At 44.7% G+C, this 13,793-nt stretch overlaps 1 protein-coding gene across 1 annotated transcript in view; it reads right to left on the bottom strand.

Annotated features, from left to right (window-relative positions):
• Positions 1 to 13,793, bottom strand: part of col5a3b (collagen, type V, alpha 3b) — a 36,102-nt gene that overhangs the window by 9,646 nt on the left and 12,663 nt on the right. Inside the window, exons 11-53 of the mRNA XM_016531609.1 lie at positions 12,980 to 13,063; positions 12,788 to 12,844; positions 12,215 to 12,268; positions 11,836 to 11,889; positions 11,689 to 11,742; positions 11,256 to 11,309; positions 11,103 to 11,156; positions 10,970 to 11,014; positions 10,786 to 10,839; positions 10,160 to 10,204; positions 8,580 to 8,633; positions 8,465 to 8,509; positions 8,243 to 8,296; positions 8,126 to 8,170; positions 7,937 to 8,038; positions 7,415 to 7,468; positions 7,210 to 7,317; positions 7,010 to 7,063; positions 6,868 to 6,921; positions 6,713 to 6,757; positions 6,571 to 6,624; positions 6,362 to 6,406; positions 6,175 to 6,228; positions 6,034 to 6,087; positions 5,717 to 5,770; positions 5,490 to 5,597; positions 5,295 to 5,384; positions 5,113 to 5,166; positions 4,827 to 4,934; positions 4,636 to 4,743; positions 4,310 to 4,363; positions 4,183 to 4,236; positions 3,991 to 4,098; positions 3,809 to 3,862; positions 3,664 to 3,717; positions 3,172 to 3,225; positions 3,035 to 3,088; positions 2,321 to 2,428; positions 2,190 to 2,243; positions 2,065 to 2,118; positions 1,811 to 1,864; positions 1,651 to 1,704; positions 1,343 to 1,450 (exon numbers count right to left, since the gene is read on the bottom strand). Of these exons, the coding sequence (XP_016387095.1) occupies positions 1,343 to 1,450; positions 1,651 to 1,704; positions 1,811 to 1,864; positions 2,065 to 2,118; positions 2,190 to 2,243; positions 2,321 to 2,428; positions 3,035 to 3,088; positions 3,172 to 3,225; positions 3,664 to 3,717; positions 3,809 to 3,862; positions 3,991 to 4,098; positions 4,183 to 4,236; positions 4,310 to 4,363; positions 4,636 to 4,743; positions 4,827 to 4,934; positions 5,113 to 5,166; positions 5,295 to 5,384; positions 5,490 to 5,597; positions 5,717 to 5,770; positions 6,034 to 6,087; positions 6,175 to 6,228; positions 6,362 to 6,406; positions 6,571 to 6,624; positions 6,713 to 6,757; positions 6,868 to 6,921; positions 7,010 to 7,063; positions 7,210 to 7,317; positions 7,415 to 7,468; positions 7,937 to 8,038; positions 8,126 to 8,170; positions 8,243 to 8,296; positions 8,465 to 8,509; positions 8,580 to 8,633; positions 10,160 to 10,204; positions 10,786 to 10,839; positions 10,970 to 11,014; positions 11,103 to 11,156; positions 11,256 to 11,309; positions 11,689 to 11,742; positions 11,836 to 11,889; positions 12,215 to 12,268; positions 12,788 to 12,844; positions 12,980 to 13,063 (2,763 nt within the window). The remainder of the gene's footprint in view (positions 1 to 1,342; positions 1,451 to 1,650; positions 1,705 to 1,810; positions 1,865 to 2,064; positions 2,119 to 2,189; positions 2,244 to 2,320; positions 2,429 to 3,034; positions 3,089 to 3,171; positions 3,226 to 3,663; positions 3,718 to 3,808; positions 3,863 to 3,990; positions 4,099 to 4,182; positions 4,237 to 4,309; positions 4,364 to 4,635; positions 4,744 to 4,826; positions 4,935 to 5,112; positions 5,167 to 5,294; positions 5,385 to 5,489; positions 5,598 to 5,716; positions 5,771 to 6,033; positions 6,088 to 6,174; positions 6,229 to 6,361; positions 6,407 to 6,570; positions 6,625 to 6,712; positions 6,758 to 6,867; positions 6,922 to 7,009; positions 7,064 to 7,209; positions 7,318 to 7,414; positions 7,469 to 7,936; positions 8,039 to 8,125; positions 8,171 to 8,242; positions 8,297 to 8,464; positions 8,510 to 8,579; positions 8,634 to 10,159; positions 10,205 to 10,785; positions 10,840 to 10,969; positions 11,015 to 11,102; positions 11,157 to 11,255; positions 11,310 to 11,688; positions 11,743 to 11,835; positions 11,890 to 12,214; positions 12,269 to 12,787; positions 12,845 to 12,979; positions 13,064 to 13,793) is intronic.

Below are 13,793 nucleotides of genomic sequence, written 5' to 3' on the forward strand. Positions count from 1 at the left end.
TGATTGGGGGGTGGTCTGCAGAACCATGCACACTGGAGAAGAAACGACATTATAATGCATTATAATTGTACCAAATCCTTGTTAATGTATACATGGAGTCTGTAAGATTGTACATTTTACATCCTAGTCTACATTTTAGTATTAGAAACAGTATAGCATTCGTTATATGCCAGATATACGGTTCTCTCACGATTCTGAAAACAAAACATAAATTTCTAAAATGTTATAAATGACTTGTTTCGTGCAGAGTTTTTGAACAAATCTCTTGAATGAATGATTCAGACATCAAATACATTTTAACAGTCACTAGTCGCCACCTACTGGCACAATGTTACACATACAATCTATATTTGAAGTGTATCATTAATTCCAAAAGTCTATTACTCAATTTGATGGTCTATATCTGGACTATAAACTTTTATCCCAATACTTTCGTTATTATTTCATGTTTGGGTAACACTTTATTTTGATAGTCCACTTTAGACATTCTATTAACAGTAAGTAACTTTGCAACTACATGTCAACTAGCAGTCATTAGAGTATTAGTAGACTGTCTGCTTAATATCTTCTAACACTTTATTTTGATGGGCCCACAACATACAACATATTGACTATGTGAAACTTTGCAAGTATATGTCAGCTTATTCTACTAACCCTAAACCTAACCTAACAGTCTACTCTGAGAGTTAGTAGACATGTAGATGCAGATTAATGAGAATTAGTTGACATGTAGTTGCAAAGTTACTTGCAGTTAGTAGAATGTCTAAAGTGGACTATCGAAATAAAGGCCATTTTAGAGTGGCCTTTTATTGTGGCCAGCCTAAGGCACACCTGTGCAATAATCATGCTGTCTAATCAGCATCTTGATATGCCGTGACGATTCTCTCCGGCCAATCCGTGATCTGCAGAGTTTACACGTCACGTTTTGGTAACGGTACGGTTCACTTGGAACCTCAACCGAGGTGGTACTAAAAAAAGTACCAGGTACCGGGTACTGTACCCAGTGGAAAACCCCCCAAAAGTGAACCGTACCGAGCCGTGCCGTGCCGTGCCGTACCATGCAGTGGAAAAGCGCCATAAGAGGAGACCTCAGCTCCAGGCCAGCAGGGGGCGTCAGCCAGTGTTTGATTCAGCTGAGCACACCGTTTCAAATTTCATGCACGGATGAATGAACAATAAGACCTTAAACATGCATTTGGAAAACAAGGTGAATTTCCATTTCATGCTGACACTAAGGATATTAATGGGTGATGAGGCTGTATGTAAACTCGCGAGTCAAGGGCTCATGTTCATTTGTTCAGATAAGTCACATGGGTTTGAGCAGAGAAAAACCTGAGCTCACCGCTGGTCCAGGGATTCCTGGAAGCCCCTGTAGTCCTGCTTTCCCTGGGTTCCCCTGACCGCCCACCGGCCCCTGCTTTCCCATGATGCCTTCGTATCCTGGAGCTCCCTGAACACAGACCCAGAGGCAGCATAATGAATTAGAATGACAACCAACGATTAGTTCTCTAGGACATCCTTTCAAATCTCATTCAGGAGTTTGCAGGAACCGAGCTTTCGCTCCTATGATGCTGCACTCATGTCACAACATAACTTATCCAGTGTGACAGAAAATTAATAAAGACTCAGCGAGTCTACTGAATGTCTCACCTTGTCTCCTTTTAGCCCTGGCCGCCCCTCTTTTCCAGGAGGACCCAAGTGACCCTAAACACAAACCCAGAGAGACAAAAGCACATAGAAGCTCCACACGTACACAAACAAAGTTGAATAATATTGTACCTAACCTGATTCCTCACAAACACACACTCACCCTGCGTCCTGGTCTTCCTGGTGGTCCTGGTTCTCCAGAGGGTCCTGGAGGGCCCTAATCACCAGAGTAATGAGAAGGAGAGGGTCGAAAACATGATGAGAGATCCTCATCTCAACAGCACTGATGTCTCAACTACACTTGCCTCTACACATGCCACAACACTATCACTGCCCTACACAGATCCAGAGCCATCAGGAGCCTCGTACAGAAGAACATGAGCTTACATGAATGACATAAACATAAGAGAGACTCACAGATTTGCCTGAATCGCCATTATCTCCTTTAGATCCAGGACTCCCGTCGATTCCCTGAGAGAACAGACGAGATCTTTCACCATCAGCACGTCACTTAACAAACTGACATCAGTGAAGATACTCACGTTAACACCTGGCTCTCCAGGAGCGCCCATATCTCCAGGAAAACCAATAGGACCCTGTAGAGGGAGATAGACAGAGGATAAGTCAGCTAACACACTAGATAATCACAGAGGTCACACACACACATACTGACCGCATTCCCCTTCGCTCCGTCTTCTCCAGATGCTCCTCTAGCTCCTGGTGAACCTGCAGCTCCGGGTGGTCCTGTGTCTCCTTTCTCACCCTGCTCACCTTTCTCGCCCTGAAAACACATACACACACTTGACTATGTGAAACTTTGCAAGTATATGTCAGCTTATTCTACTAACCCTAAACCTAACCTAACAGTCTACTCTGAGAGTTAGTTGACGTGTAGTTGCAAAGCTACTTATAGTTAGTAGAATGCTTAAAGTGGACTATCAAAATAAAGTGTAACCCATGTTTGCAACACAGAAATGTAGCCTACTGTGTAGACTGTTTGTAAAGCTGTTTCAAACATAAAGCTTACATGATGAGCGCTGCTGTCAAAGGTTTAACAGGCATAACAGAATCATCGTCATTTAGGAATAAGATTGTGTGTGTTTGAGTCCAGATCGAGATCTTTTAATGATTAATAGTGCATACATATGAGCCTATATCCTATGTATTTTTGTATGCCATATTTGTACAAGACCTCAAAAGTAACACAGGCCCCCCGCTTCCGCGACCCATGTTCACAGGTATCTAATGGCGCTTTTCCACTGCGTGGTACGACTCGGCTCGGCACGGCTCAGTACGGTACGACACGGCACGGCGTGTCAAGTGTTGCTGTGGTAGTAAAGAAAGTGTTGCTGTGGAATAAAGATCAGAGAAGGAGAGATAGACTCACTGCACTGCCAGGAACACCAACAGGTCCAGGATCACCAGACTCTCCATCTTCACCCTGTCAATCATAATCAGATATAACATGATGCGTGTGTTTCATCAGATCATGTGATCACCAGCAGGAACATCTGGATGATTTACCTTCTCACCGACTCCACCAGGCTGACCGCGTACTCCAGGACGGCCAGGAGGACCCTGAAAGACAAATATGTTTTAGAAAATGTTTAATAAATAAATGCGAAAAAAAAAAAATTTGTAGAACTAGTTTAGAAAATGATGGGGGTGAGTGTGTTTACCTGTCCACCAGAGGGTCCCTGAGCTCCTCTAGGCCCAAACTGACCAGGAGGACCCTGAAAACACACAAACACACACCACACACATTGAATTTACATAGAGATCAATAAACATGATCATGAATGACAGATGAATTGATGAGCTCACCAGTAGACCAGAGTTCCCGCTCTCTCCTTTCTCTCCTGGAGGACCGGGCATCCCCTACACACACACACACACACACACACACACACACGTATCTAAAGACAAATATGTTTTAGAAAATGTTTAATAAATAAATGCGAAAAAAAAAAAATTTGTAGAACTAGTTTAGAAAATGATGGGGGTGAGTGTGTTTACCTGTCCACCAGAGGGTCCCTGAGCTCCTCTAGGCCCAAACTGACCAGGAGGACCCTGAAAACACACAAACACACACCACACACATTGAATTTACATAGAGATCAATAAACATGATCATGAATGACAGATGAATTGATGAGCTCACCAGTAGACCAGAGTTCCCGCTCTCTCCTTTCTCTCCTGGAGGACCGGGCATCCCCTACACACACACACACACACACACACACACACACGTATCTGCATTATATGACGGGCCTCTGTCACACTGACATCTGCAGCTCATGTTTTCTCATCGAAATAGAGGAGATATGGTTGATGATTAGGTACCTGTAGCCCAATGGGGCCCCTGGAGCCCTTGAATCCTCTGAGGCCCTCGTCTCCCTTCTGTCCGTACATGCCCTGCTGTCCTGGAGGACCGGGCTCACCGTCCACACCCTGACACACACACACATTCAATCACACACACACTCTCTGCACACAGCGAAAACATGAAGATGCTGTTGCTCCTCAAACACTCACTGGTGCTCCCGGCTGCCCCTCTGGCCCCTGAGTGCCGACTGGTCCTGGAGGCCCCTGAGAGCAGATTTAAATCATTGGTAACACTGTGACGTGTGAATGTGATGTGTGTTTTATTTCCGTCACTCACTGATTCTCCTTTGTCTCCTTTGCTGCCTTTCTGCCCTGGAGCCCCAGTTTCTCCCTAACAAACACACACACACAGACACACACAGAGGACTTTAACTATCAAGCAATTAATTTAGTCATTTTCGTTATAAAATTGTGAGAAATGCTATTATTAGGGTGTTTCTAGGGAGTTAATATGCGGTTTCTGAGTGATTATTAGCACTTTTGTTTTCTGGGTAGTTGCCAGAGTGTTCTGGGTTGTTTTTAGTTGTTGTTTAAGGCAAAAAGTCCTTTATAGTTGACAAACATCATCACTACTATTCACAGATGAACATATGCCCTCATCACCTTGTCTCCATCCTCTCCTGGGGGTCCTGGAGGTCCAGCGGCTCCTGGTAATCCCACGGGCCCCTGGTCACCATCCTGTCCTGCGGGTCCGATCAGACCCTTATCTCCCTGAATACACAAACACACAGTTACACACACACTGGTCATTCACTGGTCATTCATTTATCTTCACATGTGGGGGCGTGTCTTACTGGCTCTCCCTTCTCTCCCATTGGTCCAGGGCCACCGATGGTTCCAGGTCGACCAGGCTGACCAATGGCACCAGCCAGTCCAGGGGGGCCCCGTTCACCTGTGGGCCCCTGGGAAGAAACACATATATTTGTGACATAATATGTTAATATACTTTCACATACATATAACAGAGCATGAAAAATCACTTTTCTAGGTCATAATTTCACCTCAAGACCGAAAATAAAACAATATGAAATTATATATACTGGACGTGCTTTTGTGAGATTACTGGAAAAGATTACGTACAGAAGGTCCAGAGGGCCCGATTGGCCCCGCCCCTCCCTTTAATCCAACTGGCCCCTACACAAGAGAACACAGGTCACATGACAACACTGGCCAATCAGAAAGCCCAACAGAGAACATTTAACAACCTAAAGAATCACTGGCAGCAATCCTAAATCAGCTGGATACAGTATTCTATAAATTACCATGGCACCCGGCGCTCCACGACTTCCACGGAAACCTTTCAGACCTGCTGGACCGCTCTTTCCTGAAGTACCTGGACCTCCAGGGTCGCCCTGATGACCAAACACACACATATCATAAGTTAGGTTTAGGGTTATTATAAGGAAGGTAGTTAAAAGTGGAAAGAGCGTTATGATTGGTGCCGATGGTTTTCCCACCTTTGCACCCTCCTTCCCAGCGGCTCCAGGTAAACCTTGCTCTCCAGCAGGTCCTGCGGTGCCCGGGTGTCCTCTCTCTCCCGCCGGTCCAGTTTCTCCTGTATTACCCTGCAACAAAATCACCACCAGTCAGAACAACAGCTGTGGCCTTTAGCTTGAACCTTGAAACTTCAAAGATACTGGATCCACCCAGTCAATAAGACTGATTCCTGAAGCGATGAGCTCACCTGCGGCCCAACGACACCAGCTGGTCCTGGAGGACCCGTCTTGCCTTGGAAACCCTGTCAGGAATCAAATCATCAAACACCAGGTGAACAACAGACCATCAAAACACTACACAAACATAACATCACACAGGCTGAATACTCAGCAAACGGAAGCAAATAAAAACCACGTTTGTATTAACATGTATTGTATGTTTTCATTATTATTTTAGTGCACTGATGATTTTTGCATCACATCAGTATTAAAGGGTTCAATCATTCAGCAATCACATCCATTGTATAGTTTGTACAAGCCTGTGTGTAGATGTTCCCAGACTCACCGGCTCCCCCCGCTGGCCTGGATGACCCGGCAGGCCGTCCTTCCCAGCAGGCCCCTGCACACAGGAACGTGTTGAGAATGACATTACAATATGCTGATATGTGTTGTCTTATTATATGAGGTGAAGACGAGAGTCACTCACATTGGGTCCCTTGGGTCCCACCTCACCTACACGTCCTTGAGGCCCTTGTGGACCCTGCGGTATATGAACATGTGCATTAGTCACAAAAACTAACAACATTAAATCACATGATCAAATTACTTGATTAGTCACAAAATATGTATGAATCTAAAAATCCTCTCTCTAAATGTGTGTGATATTCTCTTACTCTCTCTCCTGTGGGCCCTGGGGGGCCGTCATGTCCTGAAGACCCCTAGAACAGAGACAGTTTGGCCCTTTACAGTTATTTCAACAATATGAACACTGTCCATTAGAATATACTCATAATCATAATTAATGACTTCAGCACTGCTGATGTAATACAGCTCATGCATTGTTTGTTTCCGTGTGTGTTGAAGGGCTGATATGACCTCTGACCTTGTCTCCTGATTTCCCAGTGGGTCCTTTTGCACCCCTGCCTCCTCGAGCACCCTGACAACACACATACACACACATTAATGATGTTGGATGTGACTCATGTGGGACGCTGACAATCATCAGTGTGGACAGAGACACTCACATTGGGTCCCCTCTGACCGGCGGCCCCTGCAGGACCCGGTGGACCCTGAGAAACAGATTATACTCACATGAGTGCACATGTATATACTTATGTTTGTGCTTTTAAGTGTCTTTATGACAGTTTGTCTCTTTTGAGTTGTGGAATCAAGCAGTGACCTTCTTCCCCTTTTCTCCTGGAACGCCGACAGGACCTGGAAAACCATCAGCACCCTGAGAGGAAACCACCACAAGACCAGCAGTTATTCTCCTATACAACTGAAACACTCATCCATTCATCATCTGCTCGTGCTCCTCTCACCTTCAGGCCCTGACGGCCTGGGTAACCTGGCAAACCCGGAACACCCAGCTTTCCCTAAGAGGACAGGGACAGGAGGGATAAAATCAGAAGAAGGAGACAGAAAAGATTGATCAACAGAAAATGTGTGCAAAAAGGGTGTTTGATAAGATAAAATATTTTCTATGGAGTATTACTGATGATGTTGTTGCAGACTATTTCACCTTTTCTCCAGCGATGCCTGCGGATCCAGGTTCACCCAAGGGACCACTCTGCCCTTTGGGCCCCTCAGGACCATCCTCACCGCGCATCCCTGAAGCACCCAAGTCTCCCTGACAGATACAGATGGGGTTAACAGTATGTTTTAGTCTGTGGGTGAGTTTGTGTGTTTCATAAGTGTTTGTGCTGTGTGTGTCTGCATGTTATTACAATGTCTCCTTTAGCTCCCATTTCTCCTTTGGCTCCTGGAAAACCATCTTCACCCTGAACACAACACACATATACATGCCAATCAATCAGCGCGATGAAAGGCATGAGTGCTCAATTCACATGCTTCAGAAACCTCTGAAAAACATCTGCACAACTAATCACATCTAGACATGTGATGATGTCATGATGTCTCAAAATGTCTGGAAATGTAATATATGAAGATGTGCTGAAGTCTGGAGATGTTATGACATCTGGACCTGTGATTATTCTAGCAGATGTGATGATCTCACAATATTTGAGATATCAGAAGATGTGCTGGTGTCTAGGCATGTTATGTTATCTGGTGATATCTGCAGCTGCACTAATGTTAGGGTTCCATGTCTGGACATGTGATATCTGAAGATCTAATGGTGTCTGAGGATGTTATGATATCTGGACATGTCAATTATTGGAGCTATAATGAGTTCTCATACTGTATGGAAATCTAATGTTATGATATCCGGACATGTGATGACAGCACACACACACACCACACACACACACTAGGGTGTGATAGAGAGAGATCAGTACTTTGACTCCTCTGGGTCCAGGATATCCCACAGGCCCCTGAACACCTGCTGTACCCTACCGGAAGCACACACAATAACAATCAATGACATGAACACAAGGACACTAATAAGATGACACCACACACTCGTTTGTGCATCTTACCGGCAGGCCTTTCTCTCCAGGCGACCCCTCTCGTCCTGGATGACCCTGTGTGCAGTGGCATCATGAGGAACAGCAGGGGGGAGCACAGATCAACAACAGCATGAGTTCAACACTCACCGGTGGGCCGTCGATACCAGGTAAGCCCTTCATCCCCTTCTTCCCCTGAGGACCCTGAGCCAGAGAAAGACACCTGTTAGAGTCTGCTCCACCTGGAGATCTTTCAGACCAGGAACTGTTTGGAGAGGGTTCATCTAGCATATTTTCAGTAAGTTTGTCCCCAAAACCTGCTCACAGGAGTCAGTATTAGTACATAATTTCTAGTAATGGAGAGAGCGGCACCTTTTCTCCTGGTAATCCGATTGCTCCCTGAGGTCCGGGAAAACCCTGCAGAACAGAAGAAAGAGTGTCAGGAGTGTGTGTGTGAAAGAGAGACTATATCTGTGAGTGTGTGTACCTGGAATCCCGGGTTCCCCTGCTGTCCTGGAGCTCCAGGTTCTCCAGGCGGCCCCTGTGTGAAGACGAGAAGAGTGTGTGATGATGACCTGCGGCTCCAGGGTCTTTCAAAGGGTCATGAAATGTTTTCGTTTTTTTTATTTTGTACTTTTCTCTGAGGTCCACTTATAATGTTATCAAGATTTTTACATAAAAAACATAATAATTTAGAAGTAATAGGCTATTTTCTGTCCTGTTTTTAACCCCCTCATCAGAACGCTCTGTTTGAATAGGCGGTGGATTGTAGACTCGGAGGTAAACGCCCACTGCTGTGATTGGCTAATAGCTGCTGTGATTTAGGTAAAAAACGCATAAATAACTTAATACATATCAAACGATCTGTAAGAAGTGACAAAGCAATAGTGATCACGTAATGAAAAGAGTTACTCTCACTTGTGTGTTGTGACATTACTGTTGGATCCAATATAGTTACACAGCAAACACGTCGAATTGTGCCTTGTTTGTAAAATGAAGTGAACAAAGGACCGAGTTCTTACGCTGTCTGGATCTTCATTAAAAATAAATTTCATTCACTCTTTCCAATGCAATGCAAAGACCTTCAGAGCCATCTTTATAGTTTGTTTTTTTGCATAGACCTGTGCATTCACTTGTCTCATAAACGCTACATGTGAGAATCGGTGCGCGGGGCTAAACAGGCAGCGCTGTAGAATCAGTGGGCGGGGCTAAACAGGCATTGCTGTATAATCGGTGGGTGGGGCTAAACAGGCATTGCTGTATAATCAGTGGGCAGGGCTAAACAGGCAGCGCTGTAGAATCAGTGGGTGGGGCTAAACAGGCAGCGATGTAGAATCAGTGGGCGGGGCTAAACAGGCAGGGGTGTAGAATCAGTGGGTTAAACATGCACACACTACAAGATTTGAAAATCGTGGCACATCACACACTGCAAGATCTTATTAAGATTATCATGCCAGAGGGAGCGCCTCACGTGATCTCACGCAGCAGATCCTCATTGACATTTCAGTGATGTTTACATATGGTAGCTAGCATGCTAGCAGCTTTCTGCACTCACCCGGTACATTCAAAACTGAGGCAATTTCACCCCAGCACTTCTCTTTCTCCTTACGTTTGTTGTACGTTTTTGACACATTATACAGACAGTCGTACAAAACGTCAAGAAGCAGTTTCCTCTGTCTCCAACAGACCTGTACAGCAGCTGTTTTGCGGTCGCGCATTGGCTATTGTGAAAGTACTGACGTAATCATATAGCCATCAATCATCATCCCGATTTAAATCCTAAATATCAAACATGTTTGATATTAATCGGCGCGGCTCCGATTTGTGTGCGAGCTCACATCACATTACCAGATAATCTGCGCCGAACATCGGGACCGATGGAGCTCTCGACAAGATTTTTCCTCCGATTGTGGGGAGGGGTAAATCGGGCTAAAAATCCTGTAGTGTGAGCCGGGCTTTACAGGATATTTTTATAGTACAATGACCTCTTATATGTCAAAAGATCAAGGGAATTGTGGTTTCTCAGTTCATGACCCATTCAAGACATCTCAGATCAGCAGAACTCACCATGTTTCCCTTTGAACCCTGAACTCCATCAACCCCACGAATACCCTGGCAAACACACACACACACACACACACACATGATCCATATGACGCTTTGATGTGACCTGTTGTCTGAGGAGGTCAGTCGTATCATATGAACACAATAATGAGACCCAAACACACAGAATGAGGAGTTTATCCACTCACCTGCTGTCCTGGAGGACCAAGAAGACCCCTCTGACCCGTCAACCCTGCTAGACCCTAACACACACACACACACACATCACTGAGGAATATCTGTTAACACAATCAGTCCCTGACACACACGTCAGTGGATCAATGAAGATGATGAGCAATACGTCATACTACGAGTGACTACAGGAGTGAACACATACAGGCTCTCCTGGCTGACCTCTCGGCCCCGGCTGACCCTCTGAACCCTGGGAAGCAAACAAACATTCACTCTGAACCTGATCAAAGACAGACAGACAGAAGTTACAGAAGAATATAGAAGAAATGCTCACTGACTTTTTCTCCAGGGCCTCCTGGAGGACCGACTGGCCCCTTCTTCCCTTGATCTCCCTGCACACACACACACACCACAATAATGAGACCCAAACACACAGAATGAGGAGTTTATCCACTCACCTGCTGTCCTGGAGGACCAAGAAGACCCCTCTGACCCGTCAACCCTGCTAGACCCTAACACACACACACACATCACTGAGGAATATCTGTTAACACAATCAGTCCCTGACACACACGTCAGTGGATCAATGAAGATGATGAGCAATACGTCATACTACGAGTGACTACAGGAGTGAACACATACAGGCTCTCCTGGCTGACCTCTCGGCCCCGGCTGACCCTCTGAACCCTGGGAAGCAAACAAACATTCACTCTGAACCTGATCAAAGACAGACAGACAGAAGTTACAGAAGAATATAGAAGAAATGCTCACTGACTTTTTCTCCAGGGCCTCCTGGAGGACCGACTGGCCCCTTCTTCCCTTGATCTCCCTGCACACACACACACACACACACACACACACTCAGATAGAAGTTTCTGATCTGAGGTTCACACTGACGTATAATGAGTGTTAATGGAGAGTGTGTTACCCGGTGACCCTTGTTTCCAGGCAGACCCGGTAACCCATCAAACCCTCTGTCACCCTGAAAACAGCACACACACAGAGACACGGGCCGTTCAGTCATCAACCACACGTTCAGCAGCTCTTCATTTGTGTTGGACTAGAACTTCATGTTCCAATCACAGCATTTTACAAGACGTCAGCAGAGAAACATTCGACTACTGCATGTATGAAATATCAATGAATACACACAGCAGACATATGAAACCAGACCCATGAGATTATATATTGTGCATCCTCTCATCTTCATCGACACATTCATCTCTGACATGTCCTGTTGTACTGATGGAGGTTCATTATGAGGGACAGCGTGTGATTGGTCAGATCATCGTATACACGATGTTTGTTTGATCTGTCAAACTGAGATCAGACTCATTTCAAGAGCCAACAGTATAACTTACTTTAGTGCCAGTCTCTCCTGGTTCACCTCTGGCTCCGTCGATCCCTCCACGACCCTGAACACACACACACACACACACACACACAGGTGTGTTTCAGGTGTTCACACAGGTATCTGATGGTGTTTGTTGTGTTTAGTTGAAACTCACCCTCTTGCCTAGTTTTCCATTGAGTCCCGGAGCCCCCAGAAGCCCACGAGGACCCTAAAGACACACAATAATAATCAGAAATGTTTCTTGAGCAGCAAATCAGCATATTAGAATGATTTCTGAAGATCATGTGACACTGAAGACTGCAGTAATGATGCTGAAAATACAGCTGCGCATCACAGAAATACATTACAGTTTAACACATACTCACATAGAAAACAGATATTTTACATTGTAATAATATTTTTACTGTAGTTTTGATCAAATAAATGCTGCCTTGGTGACTTCTTTCAAAACATTAAAAATCTTAATGATCCCACACTTGGATGTGGATGTGGATGTGTATATGAGATGATCAGATGAGTGTCTCCTCTCGTACCGGAGGTCCTGTGAACCCATGATCAACCTTCAGACCCCGCGGGCCCGGAGATCCCTGACAAACACAAACACACCAGGTCATATATAATCATTTATAACCAATAAACACATTAAACTGAAAGTGAACTCTCAGTCTGATGATTGGAGCTCAATCTGTTGCTCCTCTGTTGATATGGTTTTTATTTTTGTTCCTTTGTGTTGTATAACTATCCAGATGAAGGTAAAGCTAAATGATGAAGCCTGAAGACATGCAGCTCTTCCTCCAGAGATTCACTGAATAACACAGAGCACAAACACACAGGAGCACTAGAGGGCGCCACACACACGCTTACTCGTCTCGATGGAGTCCGTCCATAGACTTCTGCTGTTTTCATACACAGCCAGTTATAAATACTATAACTCCTAACACTAAACCTTCTGCATTTTTACAATGTTTTGTCAGGTTTATGTCACTTCTAGGTACAAAATTGTCCCCAAAATACACACACACACACACACACACACTGTATGAAATACTAACATTTGTTCATTGCAATGTTGAAATAACAGGTTCTGCCGGTTGAAACGCACTCACCAGAGGTCCGGGGCGTCCGGTGAGTCCTAACGGTCCCGGCGGGCCTTTCAGAGAGAGCTGAGACACAAACATCAGCACTGAAGTGATGCAAACCTCATGTGTTGTCATAAATGGACTGTGTGTTAAAATCCTGATTTTATGCCCCTAAAATCATCTTCAGGAAGTGAGAGCAGAGTTAGAGTAGAGTCTGACCTTAGTGTGCTGCAGGATGGCTTGAGCTTGAGCTTCTTGAGCGGATATGACGGGACCGTGACGAGCGTCACCGCCAGACTGAAACTAACACACACACAACATACTCACATAGAAAACAGATATTTTACATTGTAATAATATTTTTACTGTAGTTTTGATCAAATAAATGCTGCCTTGGTGACTTCTTTCAAAACATTAAAAATCTTAATGATCCCACACTTCTGACTGGATGTGTATATGAGATGATCAGATGAGTGTCTCCTCTCGTACCGGAGGTCCTGTGAACCCATGATCACCCTTCAGACCCCGCGGGCCCGGAGATCCCTGACAAACACAAACACACCAGGTCATATATAATCATTTATAACCAATAAACACATTAAACTGAAAGTGAACTCTCAGTCTGATGATTGGAGCTCAATCTGTTGCTCCTCTGTTGATATGGTTTTTATTTTTGTTCCTTTGTGTTGTATAACTATCCAGATGAAGGTAAAGCTAAATGATGAAGCCTGAAGACATGCAGCTCTTCCTCCAGAGATTCACTGAATAACACAGAGCACAAACACACAGGAGCACTAGAGGGCGCCACACACACGCTTACTCGTCTCGATGGAGTCCGTCCATAGACTTCTGCTGTTTTCATACACAGCCAGTTATAAATACTATAACTCCTAACACTAAACCTTCTGCATTTTGAAATCATTCTAATATGCTGATTTGCTGCTCAAGAAACATTTCTGATTATTATCAATGTTGAAAACAGTTGTGCTGCACAATATTTCTGTGGAAACTGTGATGCATTTTATTTTTCAGG

This window comes from Sinocyclocheilus rhinocerous, unplaced genomic scaffold (assembly GCF_001515625.1).
Source record: "Sinocyclocheilus rhinocerous isolate Xijiao unplaced genomic scaffold, SAMN03320098_v1.1 scaffold4259, whole genome shotgun sequence".
In the NCBI taxonomy this organism is placed as follows: Eukaryota; Metazoa; Chordata; class Actinopteri; order Cypriniformes; family Cyprinidae; genus Sinocyclocheilus; species Sinocyclocheilus rhinocerous.